The sequence below is a fragment of the Ctenocephalides felis genome, unplaced genomic scaffold (genome assembly GCF_003426905.1).
Source record: "Ctenocephalides felis isolate EL2017-DRISC unplaced genomic scaffold, ASM342690v1 CF-g0.4_SCAFFOLD_01173, whole genome shotgun sequence".
Classification (NCBI taxonomy): Eukaryota; Metazoa; Arthropoda; class Insecta; order Siphonaptera; family Pulicidae; genus Ctenocephalides; species Ctenocephalides felis.
This window is the reverse complement of record NW_020537327.1, coordinates 1,463-17,566: the sequence shown is the minus strand read 5'-3', so window position 1 is coordinate 17,566 and position 16,104 is coordinate 1,463. Positions and strand designations below refer to the sequence as shown.

General features: G+C 28.3%; 1 protein-coding gene across 1 annotated transcript; it reads right to left on the bottom strand.

Annotated features, from left to right (window-relative positions):
* Positions 1-457: 457 nt before the first annotated feature.
* Positions 458-15,324, bottom strand: LOC113369255 (afadin-like; the record flags this gene model as incomplete). Its single annotated transcript, XM_026610041.1, has 5 exons — positions 15,263-15,324; positions 4,182-4,381; positions 3,801-3,965; positions 1,232-1,359; positions 458-748 (listed from the first exon to the last, which is right to left on the bottom strand). Coding segments are annotated over exons 1-5 (812 nt in total), but the record flags the coding sequence as incomplete, so codon positions are not given.
* Between the last annotated feature and the right edge of the window lie 780 nt (positions 15,325-16,104).

Here is a 16,104-nt window from a genome sequence, read left to right as displayed (position 1 = left end):
TATAAAAATGTTTTAAATGTTACGTAAAATAGAGTCATTTCATTCTATATGAAATATTTAAATATAATTACAAAGCTAACACACCCAAATTAATCTCTCACAGAAATGTAAGTAAGGAGCTACAGTAGTAGATCGCTTAATATATTTAATTCACAAATTATTACATTAATTTAAAAAATATTGGGTGCATGGAAGTTATATAGTTCGGAAAACATTGTTAAACAGAACTGGCTATCACATTCACTTTAAAAAACACGCTGTAATGAATATGTAAATAGAAATTTAAGTGAAGCAAAAAATATGTAACAGTGCATGCAAATAATAAAAAGATGCATGATCACAGCACAAAGTGAATTCTAGAACGAATTATTAACCCAAATATAACGGTCAAAAACGCTTTATATGATTTTAGCGCCTGCACAATAATTTTGGTAGAATCATACAAAATATTGTTCACCTGCTCTCTTGATTAGACCCTGCGCTTTTAGCGCTGCCAACTGATTTGGTTTCAACGTTTCCATCCAAATCAAAAGTAGTCTCAATGTTGTCGCGCCCGGGATCATCATGGTTATTTTTATGTGAGCTTACAGTTTTGATAAGAATGTGATTATCGTTTTCGTGTTTCATCGTATAATCTGTCATATCGAGTCCTGTGTGTTTTTGTTGATGCATAGTCTCTATATTCAAGTCATCCAGGTTTTCCATTGGGCTCAATGCTCGTTCGTTCAATATCGGTGACGTTGGCGATCTTTTCGTATCAAATTTTAACCACGAGAAACGGTGCAGGTGTTTTGGACAATCAACATTGAGATAATAAGCAACAACATGCAACATGAAAAACCCAAAATGAGAACAAATGAAAGTAAATATAAAAATTCATTAAACAATAACATTTGCTTCATTTAAAGTATTCCTTTGAAAATAGGTTCATTTCATTGAACTATGATTGCAAAAAGTAATATACTGATTATATTTTCAAATATGACCTATTGCAAATTGTTAACCAATGGTTTAGCCTTAAGTACCACAAAAAACATAATAATGGAATGAATAAGAATAAAATTAAATAAATTATTTAGCATATTATGCACTTCTCTGTAATGTATATTAAATGTGTAAATGATAGAGCATAGCATTATTAATAATTTTGTGCAGCATTCCATACGATGTTGGAGGATTGTACAATTCTTTGGGTATTGTACCTAATAATAAATGCAAAAAATTCCTGATCCTGTCGTATACTGAAGCATTATCAAGATGAGATTGAGATATTGCTAAATGTCTGCTTAGTCTGCCATCTTGTTGAGAATCACTATACTTAAATGAAGCAACTCTACCGAACATTACAACACTCCCATGCTGTTCAGAAAAAACATATATTAAAAAAATATGAATGATAGTAATATTAGTCGACAAAATAATTCAAGTTTATAAGATAGCAAAAATTCAATGTGCATTTCAATTTACTCTATGGTAAGGTTTATTCTACCATTTAATGATTTTTTTTACTAAAATAATAACTTAGAAGCGTACAAAGCAAATATTGCAAATTTCCTACACTAAAGTTACCTTTTCGAATGTAACGATTAAAATTTTTTCACCTTGAAATGGTTTAGTCGGAAATCAAATAATATTACGAAAAGGATTGGATAATAAAAAATTGAATTTAAAATTTATGTGACTTCAATACCAAAAACGAAAATGATCATCTATAATCACCACAAAGTGAAAAAATATCATTTAATATTTTAAAATTTACTTTCAACTACTAAAATAACTAACGTAATGTATCATTCAAACATCTAAATATTTTAGATTGTTCATAAAAGCATGTCGACTAATATAATAATGTAATTAATCAAATCTAGAAAATTATTTGTGATTTTGTTTTTAGATGACCTTCAAACTTTTTTTTTGTTTGAATGATTCATTTTTAATTTTCCATGATGCACATAATAAAATAACAATTATATTATGTAACATTTTCTAGATTTGACCATTTCAAGTAAAAAAAATAAATACAAATTGTCAACTACAATTTTTAACAAATAGCGATAATATATTCACAGCCAAGTAATTCAAATATCATGACTGTTATTACATGTATTTCATTTTTAAATTCAATAGAATAAACAGTAAAGAATGCAAATGCAGATTTATGAAAATAATAATGATTTCCTCTTTGGGCTCATGCGCCATGTGCTGATATCTCAAGAAGGTCCAAACGGTTTATTTATGAAGTCCTCTTAAAAATTAGTATCCCATAAGTCCTTACTACCTTATATATCGCTTTCTCCGTACGATATGGACAAAATAGTTTTTCAAAATATTGTATTAATAAATAAGTTATTTTAGTTTATACTTAATTTAAAGACTATGTTATTTGTAATTAATGAACCAAAGACGAGTAAGAATGATCGAGACTGGTTATATTAGCAATAAATAAATATACATAACATCCCCCGTTTTACACGTTTTCGATCTTACGTTTTTACAATATTGTTTTTAACGAAATTTATTAATTTGCATTTACATGAAATTATAAACCCTAAAGTATAATCTTAGCTTATATCTACAAAAATATTTTTATTATTTTACTGTCAAAATACAACACTACAAAATTTTTGTCACAGTTGCGAATTCTGAGCACTGTATGTCTACGATGAAAGTATGTGGACAAGATGCGAACTCCCCGTTTTATGATCAAAACAAAATTTTATGTGTGTGTAAGTTAGTTGAAATACCAAAACAAAAAGCATACTCATTTTAAACTTGGTTTTTAATTAGTATTTATATAATTTGTAGCGTAAAATAATAAAAGCTACTTAAGTAATATTGAAATTATTAAATGTGTTTAGTATTAAATATATTAATATTTATTTTTTGTACATTATGTTTGTTATTCATCATATTAAAAATTGACTAAATGACTTTTTTATAGTGATTTTCGTGTAGCACAGATTTTCCATGTAAGTTACACGGTTTTTATGGAACCTATCTTCCGTGTAAAGCGGAGGTAAAAATTAAAAAACAAAACACCATGTCTATAAACTAAGCTCGAAACGAGTACATTCGGTAATATACCGAATGCCGAATATTCAGCTAAGCCCTCCTAACCGAATGACCGAATATGAGGAAAAACTATTCGGGCGGTTTTGAGCACGAAAATTTGTATGGTATGGTGTTCTATGGTACTGACGAACATTACTTTGCGACATTTGTGATTAATAGCGCCAACGTGACAACGTGATTCAAGAAATATACTGTGAAGCAGTTGTAAAAATTAAAAGTTTACTTTCAAAGGAAGATTAACTGTCGACATGTAGATATGATTGCATATATATAAGTTGTTTTTAAATTTTTACTGCACATTTTATTAACTGAGAATTCAATCTCATACAAGTGTAGTATTAAATATCAAGCATTTTGTGGCACACACGTAGCTACTTATGCTTATTAGTAAAAATTAGATAATCTACGAAAAAAAAGATTTTAACTACATCCTAGAATAGTCGGTAGTTTATCGGTATTAGGCCAAATGTAATAAAAAATAGCCGAATAGGCCGATTACCGAATAGATGCCTAATCTAGTTGCAAGCTTAAAGATATATAAATAATCTATTAAAACTCACTCATTTTGCTATATAATCATTAGGATAATGATAAAAACATGGCATAAATTACGCCAAAATGCAAGCAAATTATTTATGACTCAATATATAATATATAAAACATTGCAATTATCGCAATACTCTTAAAAATTGTTTCAAGCTATTAAGAAAATAAACTGTGAAACGTACGTGAAGTACTGTGGGCTGGTAAATGCGGTGATTATTGACAAACGTTGGAGCATCAGTATGTAGAGGTGTGACCACACACGCATTGTCCTGAATTGCAATCAGACAATGTTTAGGCTGAATCAATGGCCCAAACAATTGGACTCCGGCTGATGACGCGCTACCAACCTGAAAGAATAGTATTTTGAACCCAAAAAAGTTGATGTATCTCAGAATCTACGCCAAATGTCATAATATTCATATTCATGTATTACGCTCTCCACTTTATTTACATAGCATACAAATTGTACTTCGAAACGAATTGGGATATAATCACAACAAAAATGGGATATATATAAGTAACCAAGTATATCGAGAAAAAATTCCCATTGCCAAAATACTAACTTCTAAGGGTTCCAAACTGATTCTAATGCGTCGACCGCCCTCCAATTGTTGACCGTGAGGTCCCATTTCAATCAACGCCGGTCCTTCGCTCCAATCTAATCCTCCACTAGTGGAACCGTTTGGTCCAGAAAGCGGTTTCTTTTTCCGCCGACGTGGTTGCGCATCGGCTGGTCGTCTTCGCACGTGAAACATTATGGAACCTGTATAATTAAAAATATTATCATGTCAGCTTTGATGTATTAAATTCATACAGTACATGTGTGTATTGCATTTTTCCTTTCCATTCTATTAGACGACATTAATAAAAAAAAACTAGCATCAGCTTATATAATCATATAATATTAGTCGTAACAAAATTCGAACAAATTCTGACAAAAATAAGTGTATATATATATATATATATATATATATATATATATATATATATATATATATATACATATATATATGATTTAGTAGTTAATTTTGATGTTGAGATATATGAGTAAGTTCTTGCGGGCGATACATCAAACAAAGGCAAAGATTTATAAAATAATCTTTAATTCCAAGCGTTTCGACATACAATTTGATGTCATCATCAGTATATGATGGATATTGAACATGGTATTTTATATCTAAAAATGTGTACACATCACAGAATTTTGCACTAACATTGATACAACTAACCAGTCGATAATCATGAATTTTTGTAATGAAAAAAATAATAAGAGTTTTGTTTTGCAAAACTGTGAAAAAATTCAAGTATTTTGGCTATGTACTGGCTATGAATCCCGAGGTTAGAGTCTATAAATTTATACATATTGTTAAAATCTCTATAAAATATCTGATAATTTGATGTGCATATTGGCGGTCTAATGATCATTTTTGACCGCCAAATGGCATTTTCTTTTTTACTTTTTTTCACTAAATCGCCGAAACCGCTAGACCTGCCTTCGTGGAAATTTGATCAGTTCTTCATCTTGTTAATACAAGTAAAATGTTTTTTGAATTATTCAAATCGGACGCTTCGTTCTCTTAAAAACTGAGTTAGCGTTTTTGGCACTTTTTGCCCCATATCTTCGGAACGGCTAGACCTGCTTTTGCTAAAAACTAATCAGCAAGTCTCCTTATCAATACGAATCGAATGTTTTTTGAATTATTCAAATCGCTTCATCCGTGTTCCCGAAATCGTCGACGAAAATTTGTATCCGCGCACACACACATAAACGCACGCACACACACATACATATACATACACATACACATACATAAGTAAAATGTTTATGATTTATAACATTGTTTATAACAAGTTAAGAATTGTAACATTCTAGATCCTCCCCCCACGAAGTAATGCCTAGCGGCGGTTTCCGTGGGGACCAGAGGCAGGGGCAAAGCGGAGGTTTTAGTCGGTATTATACCAGGGCGGTATCGAGTCCGACATACCCAGACAGAAGACCGGTCTGGGATGCATAAAAGCATTTCCTTCGCTATACAAAAAAAAAAAAAAAAAAAAAAAAAAAAAAAAAACACACATACATACATTTTTTCTAAGGTATGCCAAAATGTTCAGAAGGTTTTGAAACGTAAAGATATATAAAAATTTTCATTTTCGATTTTTTGCGATTACTATAACTTGCCTTACGGGAAGTTAAATATGTTTCCAATTGAAAATAAGCCCATCTCTAACACTGCGGTGTGAAATGGAAATGGAAAAAACTGTCACACTACTTCTTCCGTGAATCGAGTTGGAGTTTAACTCAGCTCACAGTCCTGCCTTACTACCCACTATTTACGCATATATGTATGTATATATAAGAAATAGACATACCATATCCCGAATGAAGTCAATAAAAAATTAAATAAATAATTTTCCATGCGTAGTAAAGATCGTTTTATAAAGGGTATACCAATTCATGAACCAACTTACTGAAGTCGATACCTACTAAAATAAGCACCATTATCAACTTAATAGATCATGCTATATCATTGTCTCATAAATTTTTGAAGAACAACCTCTCATCAGTATCACAAATCGTAAGTAAAAATTCTTATCCTCAACATTTGATCCAATCCATAACTAGAAACAGAATTTTATACCTCCGTAAGTAAGTAATTTAGTATACAAATTAAATTTTCCAAATTGCCAAGGGTTTTACATTGGCAATACTAGTCAAAATCTACACAAAAGAATCTCTCAACAAAGAAATAATTCAAAAAATAAGAATCAGTATATAACAATGCTTTCAGAAAACATAAATAACCTTCAGCATAACATTGACTTCCTAAACCCGAGTGTTTTACATTTTGAAACCAATATATTTAAAAGAAGATTTAGTGAATGTTGTCTAATATCGTTAATCAATAAACAAGAGATTTCACAGCTATTCTCTCTGCAATGATTACAAGATATTCCTCGACAATTTTTCAAACAATATTATTACTGAATGAAGCGTGTCCCTTTTTTTTATTACTTTCAGAAACCATATGTTTTTACCAGTTTGCACATTATTAAAAAAAAATCTTTATAAACACATTTATTCAGCGTTTAGACTTCAACAACTATGTACACAAATTTAGTTTTTTAACTCTAATTCATAATTAGTTTTAAATGTTTAAACTAGTGATAGCTTGGTGTTACAATTGTGTTAATAAGTGTAGTGTAGTGTTTGATTGTTTTTGTCTGTAAGTACCTATCTTTAAGTCCAATATGTTGTGAAAATTTTCTTTTCTAAATTAATTATAAAAAAAAAACGATTGGATTAATAAAGCTGTTTTCCTAATTGCTTTAGTTTTTTTTTTACTTAGTGGTATTGCCTGAATCAACACACTCGTTTTAATATATATCAACACCAAATTTACATACTCCAATATATATATAATATAATATAGGGCGTCAAGTAAAAGTTCTTTTTTCTTATTCTTGCTCTGTTTATATTTAGTTTTTAACATTACTTTTTCTGTTTATTTCAAAATTGTAAAACCACTGATGATAACGTAGAATTTTACGTTAAAACGTATGAAAAAATAAAGATGTTTTAGAAATCTTTACTTTATTTATGATTTACCTCCAAGAAATTAATCATGTATTTCAACATCAAATTTAAACACCTTATATATACATACATACATATACACCTAAGTCTGTTTTTACACGGAGATTGGTTCCAGAAGAAGCCGTGTAAAAAAAAAAGTGTAAAAAAAGACATTAATCTTATACAAAAATGGATTATTTGTCCTACTCTCTAAAACCTATTAAAATTAGTGAAAAACAAGAATTTTCAAGAACAAGAATTCATGTTTATTTTAATAATAATTCCCCTAAATTAGTGCTATTCACATTTGCTTTGACCAGTAAAAATTAATTAAAAATTGTTTGTACGCGCTAAAGGGGAATTCACTTAAATCTTTAAGCTAGTGTTCGCAAACTATCGATACTATCGATGGTTTCAGACTTTTTTCTTTCATAAATACTTTTTTGTGATATGAACATACTTCGCAAAAATTAAATTTGACAAAAAAAATTTAAGTACATAAAATTTCAAATCGTGCTAAATGGAATAAAATCGTGTAAAAAAATTAAAAATATTCAATTTTCAAACCGTGTTATATCAAAACCGTGTACAAAAAGACCGTGTAAAAACAGACTTAGGTGTATATATATATATATATATATATATATATATATATATATATATATATTGAATGGTAGAGTCTGGATTTGTGTATATTTTGTAGAGTTTCGAACAAGAATCCAAAAATAATACAAAATAAAAAACAAGAAAAGTTTTAAAAAAACAATTTCTTTATTTAATTATTTGTTTATTGTCGACGTTTCGGAACTAGGTACGTTCCATCTTGACAGATGTCCTGAAGATGGAACGTACCTAGTTCCGAAACGTCGACAATAAACAAATAATTAAATAAAGAAATTGTTTTTTTAAAAACTTTTCTTGTTTTTTATTTTGTATTATTTTTGGATTCTTGTTCGAAACTCTACAAAATATATATATATATATATATACCATATAACCGTCAAATACGTTGATCAAAAGTTGTAATGTGAAGTTTTTAAATTTCGCGGGCAAAGTACATATGATCAGAAAATCACCGAGCACAAAAAAACTATGTTAACCTATTTTTCAAAAACAAACTAAACATGCTATGTGTTGGAAAATGTAAACATTCAACAAAGAGAAAAATCAATAATCGAACGTACGGTGCCAGCAAAACTTAAATCGTTCACATTTTGCAACATCTATATACACCGTATTCGTAAGCCAGTATCGTGTGTTTGCTTATAGCAACTTATAGGTTGCTTTTGTAAATAGAAATACACTAGCGAATGTTTAAAACCAAATAAAAATGCAAAATGAATTATATATAGAATATACATACATATACTTATACATAAAATACATAAAATAATAAATGATAAAATGTCGAAACGTGTAAAAAATCATCTTTATTTGAACCATTTAACTGAAAAAATATCAATATATTTTAAGGTCAAACAAAAAGTACACACATATATATGTGTGTACACCTATACTCCGTTTTACACGGAAGATAGGTTCCATAAAAAATCGTGTAACTCGAAAAATTCACTTTTATATAGAAAAACCGTGCTAAACAAAAATAAATCACTTAATAAAAATCCTTTTTATCTGTTTTTAATATAATGAATAATAAACATATTTAAATAATTATTTCAATAATGGAACAAATATTGAAAGAGTCCTATTTATATATTGGTTTTTCTATATAATATAAAAATTCATTTAAGTAAAAATATAAAAAATCATTTAAGTTGATTGCTATAAATAAGACTTAACATACTATTTTCGTTTCAAATAATCCATCTTATACACGCATAAAATTTAGTTTTGATCATCTTATATATAGCATATGGATAAGAAAGTCGAGTTTTCTACAAAACAAAATAAGCCATAAAATATTGCTGATACCTGCAAATAATCGACTGATCCAAATTAATTTAATTAACACCGTTCACATTACATTTATGTTCCAGATATGTATTTTATTTAAGTGCAAACGTCGACGGTGATCAGTACAAAACACAAAACCGAATATTCAAGTTAGGTATGTACGTGTCATAAACGCGCAAATTAAGCTTTGTTAATTTTTTATAATTAGAACATTTTTTGCAGTCTAGATCATAAACATTGTCATCAAAATCGTAAAAAATCAACAAATCAAGGGTGCGATATATCTAATTATTTTTTTCTTATGATGTACATAATTTGTCCATAGTGAAAAATTGCAAAAAACAGATAGCACATGCATTCAATAATTTTTAAAAATATAATAAAATATTATATTAAATATGATGTGTATAATATATTTTACTAACAATGTATTTGTTTCGCCGTATAAGAATAAAAATATAGAGTTGGGCATCCTTGGCATCCTTATGATAAAGTTAAAAATAATTCGTCTGCGGTGATAAGTTGCAATATAACAGATAAATTCATTTGACATATATTATATACTAAACTAAATATTAGTTTACTTTTCTCCTAATTCTCTTTTTTTAATCTTTCAACTGTCATTTTAATATTTCTTTTATATAATCCATTCATTATTATTTTATTATATTTTACATAATTTCCTTTCTTTCATAATTTTATTAATTTTATAAAAAAAAATCCACTAATTTTTATTTTTTCTTAAGAATATAGTTTGTTTATATCTTATCAAGTTCATGTTTCTTGAAAGATGTTCTAAAGATAGAACCTATTTAGATCCGAAACGTCGATAATAAATAATTTAAGAGATTCAAGGATTTGATTTACTTGTTCAATAAGAATAAGTTACAGTATAATGCTGTTATAATGAAACTCAAGGTTATTCTAATATTTTGAACCGAATTCGCAGTTAAAAGCGTGAATGTTCGGCGCCACACGATTACAACGTTCAGCGCTAATTATTATTCTATTACCTGAATGAAATACCTAAAATAGCTTTAACAATTTTTAACTTCCCGTAGGGTAAGTTATTGTAATGGGCCGAAAATCGGAATTGAAAATTTTTACATTTCTCGACGTTTTGAAGGTTTCTGAACGTTTTGGCATACCTCAGAAAAAATGGATGTGTGTGTGTGTGTGTGTGTGTGTGTGTGTGTGTGTGTGTGTGTATGTATGTATGGATACAAATTTCCAGTCACGTTTCAGGGCGCACGGATCAACCGATTTGAATGGTTCAAAAAACATTCGATTCCTATTGATAGGGAAAAGAGCTGATTAGTTTTTGGCAAAGGCAGGTCCAGCCGTTTCGGAGATACGGAGCAAAGAGTGCAGAAAATAGAAATCGAATTTTGAGAGAACGGAGTATCCGATTTGAATGATGTAAAAAAACATTCAATTAGTAATGATTGGGAGAAGTGTTTATTAGTTTTTGGCAAAGGCAGGCCCAGCCATTTTGAAGATACGGAGCTAAATATGTAAAAAATGGCAGTTTTTGAGAGAACTAAGCGTCCGATTTAAATGATTGAAAGAACTTTCAGCTTGTCTTAACAAAATAATTGATTTTGGAAAAAAAAATTTTGTTCCATTTTTTTTTTTTTTTTTTTTTTTTTTTTTTTTTTTTTTTTTTTTTTTTTAGTTTTTTGTATATCGAAAATATTTCAGATTTAATTTTTAATTCTGACTATAGTTCTAATATACTTTACAAATAATTTCAACTCTGCAATTCAGTTTATATAATTCTTATAAATATTACACAATGTTACAATATTTATAATAATCTATTTGAAAACATTCAGTATTCCTCGAACATTTCGTTACGGTACGGGAAGTTCCAGCAATTTGCCTTAAGGCACGATGCCATAATTGCCTCAAGACAGAATTCCACTTACAGCTAGTTCGATATTTTAGTCGGGCATTAAAGACAAAGTATAAGCATATTCAGAAATTCTTGTCAAGTTGAATATTATATCCTTAACCATTAATATTTTCTTTAGTTTTGAGTCAAAATATTTCATCTATACACAAACTTTAGTAATAAATTTTATTACATATCTCAAATGCATAAAAATTAAAATCCATAACGTTATTCCAAAGAATAAAATGAAAAATATTGCGTTAATTATACGACACTAATATACTGTGTTTAAAATATGAATCATTACTGTGATTATCTATGTTCAAAATTGGAAAGTGATGATATAAATAGAAATCATTAAGAACCGTAACAACTTTTTGCGTAAAGTTTTTTGAAAGTATAGCTACAATTGTAAGAACTTTAATCAAACCAAAGTCGTAGTAATTCATTTATTACCCTGATAATACATCCAGTTCATGCAAAATCGCAAGCACAGTAAGTGAAATTGTTCTGCATATAAGAAAATACTACCTGCTTCAAGCGACCTGTAGAAATTTCTGATGCTGAACGCTTTTATAAATTCAATGAAATATTAAACAATATTGATCGCGCTGAGAGAGATGTAGCAGCTCTACTCACTACGCAGTTGACGCCGGGTTATTCAATTTATAAACTTTTAACTCACATACTGAGGGTTACTTATTTATTAAAATCAAACAGTTTATTTATATATCTTCTTATATATAAAAATGGAGCTCTCTTTCAAATGTCCGAATAAAACTCGGAAACGGCTGAATCGATTTGGCCAGTCTTAGTCTTGAAAAATTCGTGCCAATCCAGAGAAGGTCCAAAAGGTGAGAAATTATTTCAAATCCGCGTAGAAACTTTACATTTTTAATTTGAAAATTTTTGTAGAAGCGTTATTTAAATAAAACAATGGACGGTGGCAATTACGTGAAATGTCAAACGCTTTTGACAGATGATGTTCAATTACGTTTAATATGATGTTTTACGCGAATATTATTTAATTATGATAAATTTGTAGTAAGTAAGTTTTGTTTGTAGTTCTAATTATATACAAAAACGTTAGTAAACGGGCCGCAAGTGTTACTAGAGACTCAAAATATAAAATTTATGTTATTTAAATTCAGAACCTAAATTTGGTATCGATTAAATGGACATTTTGTCGAATAACATTGTTCCAGTTATAATTTCCCAGAATTTATCGCAGAATAGATAGTAATATATGAAGGTCCGGGGTTAAAAAGGTCCACCACCGATGTGTCAAAAATCAGTAAAGATAAGCATTGTTTAACAACAATATTTGAAAGTAGAGGGAAAAAGATGTATAACCAGCTATAACTTTGATTCTTATGACTTTGCTATCGGGAGATAAACGGTAATCTTTGAAAATCCATAATAAAAGTATTTTCTTCTGTTGGTAGTTTTTTAGCATTAGTTAAAAATGTAATTGTTTTTTAAAATACCTTTAAAATTAAAATAAGACATTAAACCTGTTTGCCACTTGGCCGTTACAAGTTACTCCGCCTATAGGGTAAAAAAGTCTAGATAATAAATTTTTTAAAGACAGCAAAAAAGCACCTTTCTACAATGATGAAGTAGCTGACAGTTTTACTGAACGTAGTCAGATAATTGTTCGTTTGAAATGTGTTATTTGTTGTGATATAATTGGTTTGATTTATATAATATAATTAATATTTGCTCAAAGTCAAATTGGACCTTCGTGCCTCGCCCTGCTCTACATATATACTTTTTATTAAATTTACTTTAATTCATCGAATGTTACTTGAAACTTTTCAAAAAGCAGGATAAAAGAAGAAATACTTAATTCATTATTTATCTCCCCTCGCAAAAATTTGAAAATTTCATATAAGCATTATTTACAATTATACACAAAATCCCGAATCCGAAAAGGAATCTGGAAAACTTGAAACGTAATCAATAAGTCGAAAGACCAAAAAAGACTTGGGTTGGATTATACTATGTTTTCTATAGAAAGTGTATAAATCTTCCAGTTTAATTGTATTGACAAAATATAGACAAACTAATAGGGTTTATTGTTTTTATAATACAGCATTGTATATAGCGTTCAAACAACACATCGTTATACACTTTGAAGTATTAATATTTTTGATTCTCTAGAAATTGTTTAGAATATACCTTACTTAGCAAAACAACGTAGCTAGTATATATATATATATATATATATATATATATATATATATATATATATTTATATATTTATATGAGTGTGTGTGTGTGTGAGTTTTATGTTTTCAACACTAGTTTAAGCAAATTTTAAATACTGTATACTTTTGGTAATTTTTCAAACTCAATTGTTATACTCTTTCATAAAATTTTATTTTTAGTTCCACTAAACTATAGCATAAAATCATTTCTTCACTGATGTTATGCCCGATTAGTCTCTGTTAAAAAATATTTGACATCAAATTTTAATGCAAATTTATTAATTTTGCATTTACACGAAATTATGAGTACTAAACTATAATATGCTTATGTCCACAATAACATTTTCATTGTTTTATTGTCAAAATTTGTTAGTAAATACAACACTACAAAATGTATGTTACAGTTACGAATCATTAGTAGTCTATGCCTATGATAGAAATATATAGATAAGATAGGAACTTTTATGATGGTTTTATGATCAAAACTAAATTTTATGTAAAACTAGTTGGTATTGGTATTTTGCCTTGAGGCAAGTTACATGAACTTTCCGATATGTATAAATAATCGACTTAATCAATAAAAAAAAATATGAGTGATTAAAATTATTCCGAGTGGATTTATAACACTTAATTGAAAACGAACAAACTCGTTAACTTGGAGTATTTTCTAGAAGCAAATTTTCAAAAATCAATAATTTTTATAATTGAACCAGTTTCCATAAGACTTTAATGGTTTAGTATGTTCATTAAGATCAAGTACTCTATCGTTATACCAAGTGAATTGTCTAATTTTAATTTTAACGAATGTCAAAAAAGCTACTCATTTTCTCAAAATTTGGACGAAAATTTTTTCACTTTTTTTGCAATTCATAAAGAAACGGCCCGGCCGATCGTCGCACGAAACTCAGAAACTCTAGTCCTCATCGAGATACATCGATCGGCTTTTAAATTTTCGAAATCGGTCCATCCGTTTTGGAGAAAACGTCAATTTACGGCAAAAAATCTGTTCACACACACGCACACATACTTTTTCCAAATTTGGTCTCATTCGATTCAGAATGGCTTGAAACGTCGAGTAAACATAAAATTAGCGAGTCGGATTTTTTTATGAAACATTTTTTATGAAACTTCTTCTTCAGGAAGTTAATAAATCAATATTCTTATAATTTATTGAATGTATTTGATATTAAATATATTAATATTTATTTTTTGTTCAACGTATTTGTTATTAATCCTATTAAAAAAATCACATGAGGCTTTTTTAATAGTGATTTATGTTTTACACGATTTTTCCATATAAAAGTAAATTTTTCGAGTTACTCGGGAACCTAACCAACATGTAAAGCGGAGGATGGTGTATTATTAATAATAGTTTCTTTTAATTATATACGAACTTTAAGTAGTTTAAATACCAAAAAATTGTCGATGAACTCAAAAAAAGTTATTTATTTATATATAATAAAATATTTCATTATTAATATTTTTCCTAATATAAATATCGATAAGTAAGGTGTAACTATAACTAAGGGTAGTCAGATTACACACTGAATTTTACACAATGAATGCTATAACATTCATGTTCGTAAACGTGATAAGAATAGTTAATTTTCATGTTGAAATGTACGAGTAAAATCTTGAAAACTCTAAAAACAAAAATTTTCGGAACCCTCGGTAAACAAGTATGTCTCGCTCTTTTAGATGTTCTGAATACAATACATTTAATAACACAGAGAAAAAAGCATCATACACATGCTTTTGATCAAATATAAAACATTCCAATAAAGCTATTGCTGTTAAAAAGCTTTTACCATAAAAATTTACAGTATAAACAAGAAGATCATAATATAATTTTACGAACATACATCATATATATATAAACAAACCCCATGCATTATTTTTATACCATAAAATAATTTTGAAATTATCTAAGCCTGATGTGGTAAATTGCAACAAAAATTGTATAATTTTGTTGATATACATTGTAATATTAAAGCATCATGCCAAAAAAAATCATAAAATTAAAAGTCAATCAAATATCGAATATTAATTTACTTTTAGAGCAGAGTCGCATCCTATACATGGCTTGATTCTAGTTTGAAACCTTCCTTTGCCTTAATTTACAGCGAGCCATATCCAAAAACAAACATGTTTCAATAGTCACATAGTTGCGTATCATATATTTCGTATTCAATTAATAAATCCATGGTTTAAATAAAAAGCTTGCTTTGGAATATTCGTTAGTAAACTGATACCGATACAAATTCCGTTTTTTAATATTAAGCTGTAATACTTCAAGTTGCGCCTGTTTTTGTGCGGAGAAAAAGTCTAAATAATAATTGTATAAGAGATCAGTTACAAAATATGTTATGAAAAACAGTTTCAAAGATATGAATACAATGTGTAATAATATATAAATAGTTAATTATCTGATAATTTTGAACTAATAAAAAGAAAAATTGCTGAAACGTACCGAAAATTGAAATTTTTAAAAAAAGCTTTCATTATTTTTTTTGAAAATTTTGAAAAATTTGATTTTCTAAAGTTGGGAAATTTTTGAACAAAAATTACTTTTGAAAAAATTTATTTTTTTATGTTACATATTTAATTTTCTTGTGTAGATGTTTCAGAGACAAAATATCGAGGCGCATAAGCACTTCGCAATTTTTATTTCTGATATTTTGATGTGCATATGCTAATGATCATTTTTGACCGTCATATGGATTTTTTTTTATAGAATATGGATTCTCCGAAACCGCAGTTCTGCCATCGTTCAGTTCTTCATTTGGTTAATACAAATAAAATATTTTTTAATACATTCAAATTGGATACTCCGTTCTAACAAAAACTGAAATACCATATTTACAGTTTTGGTTTTGTATTTTCGAAACTATTCT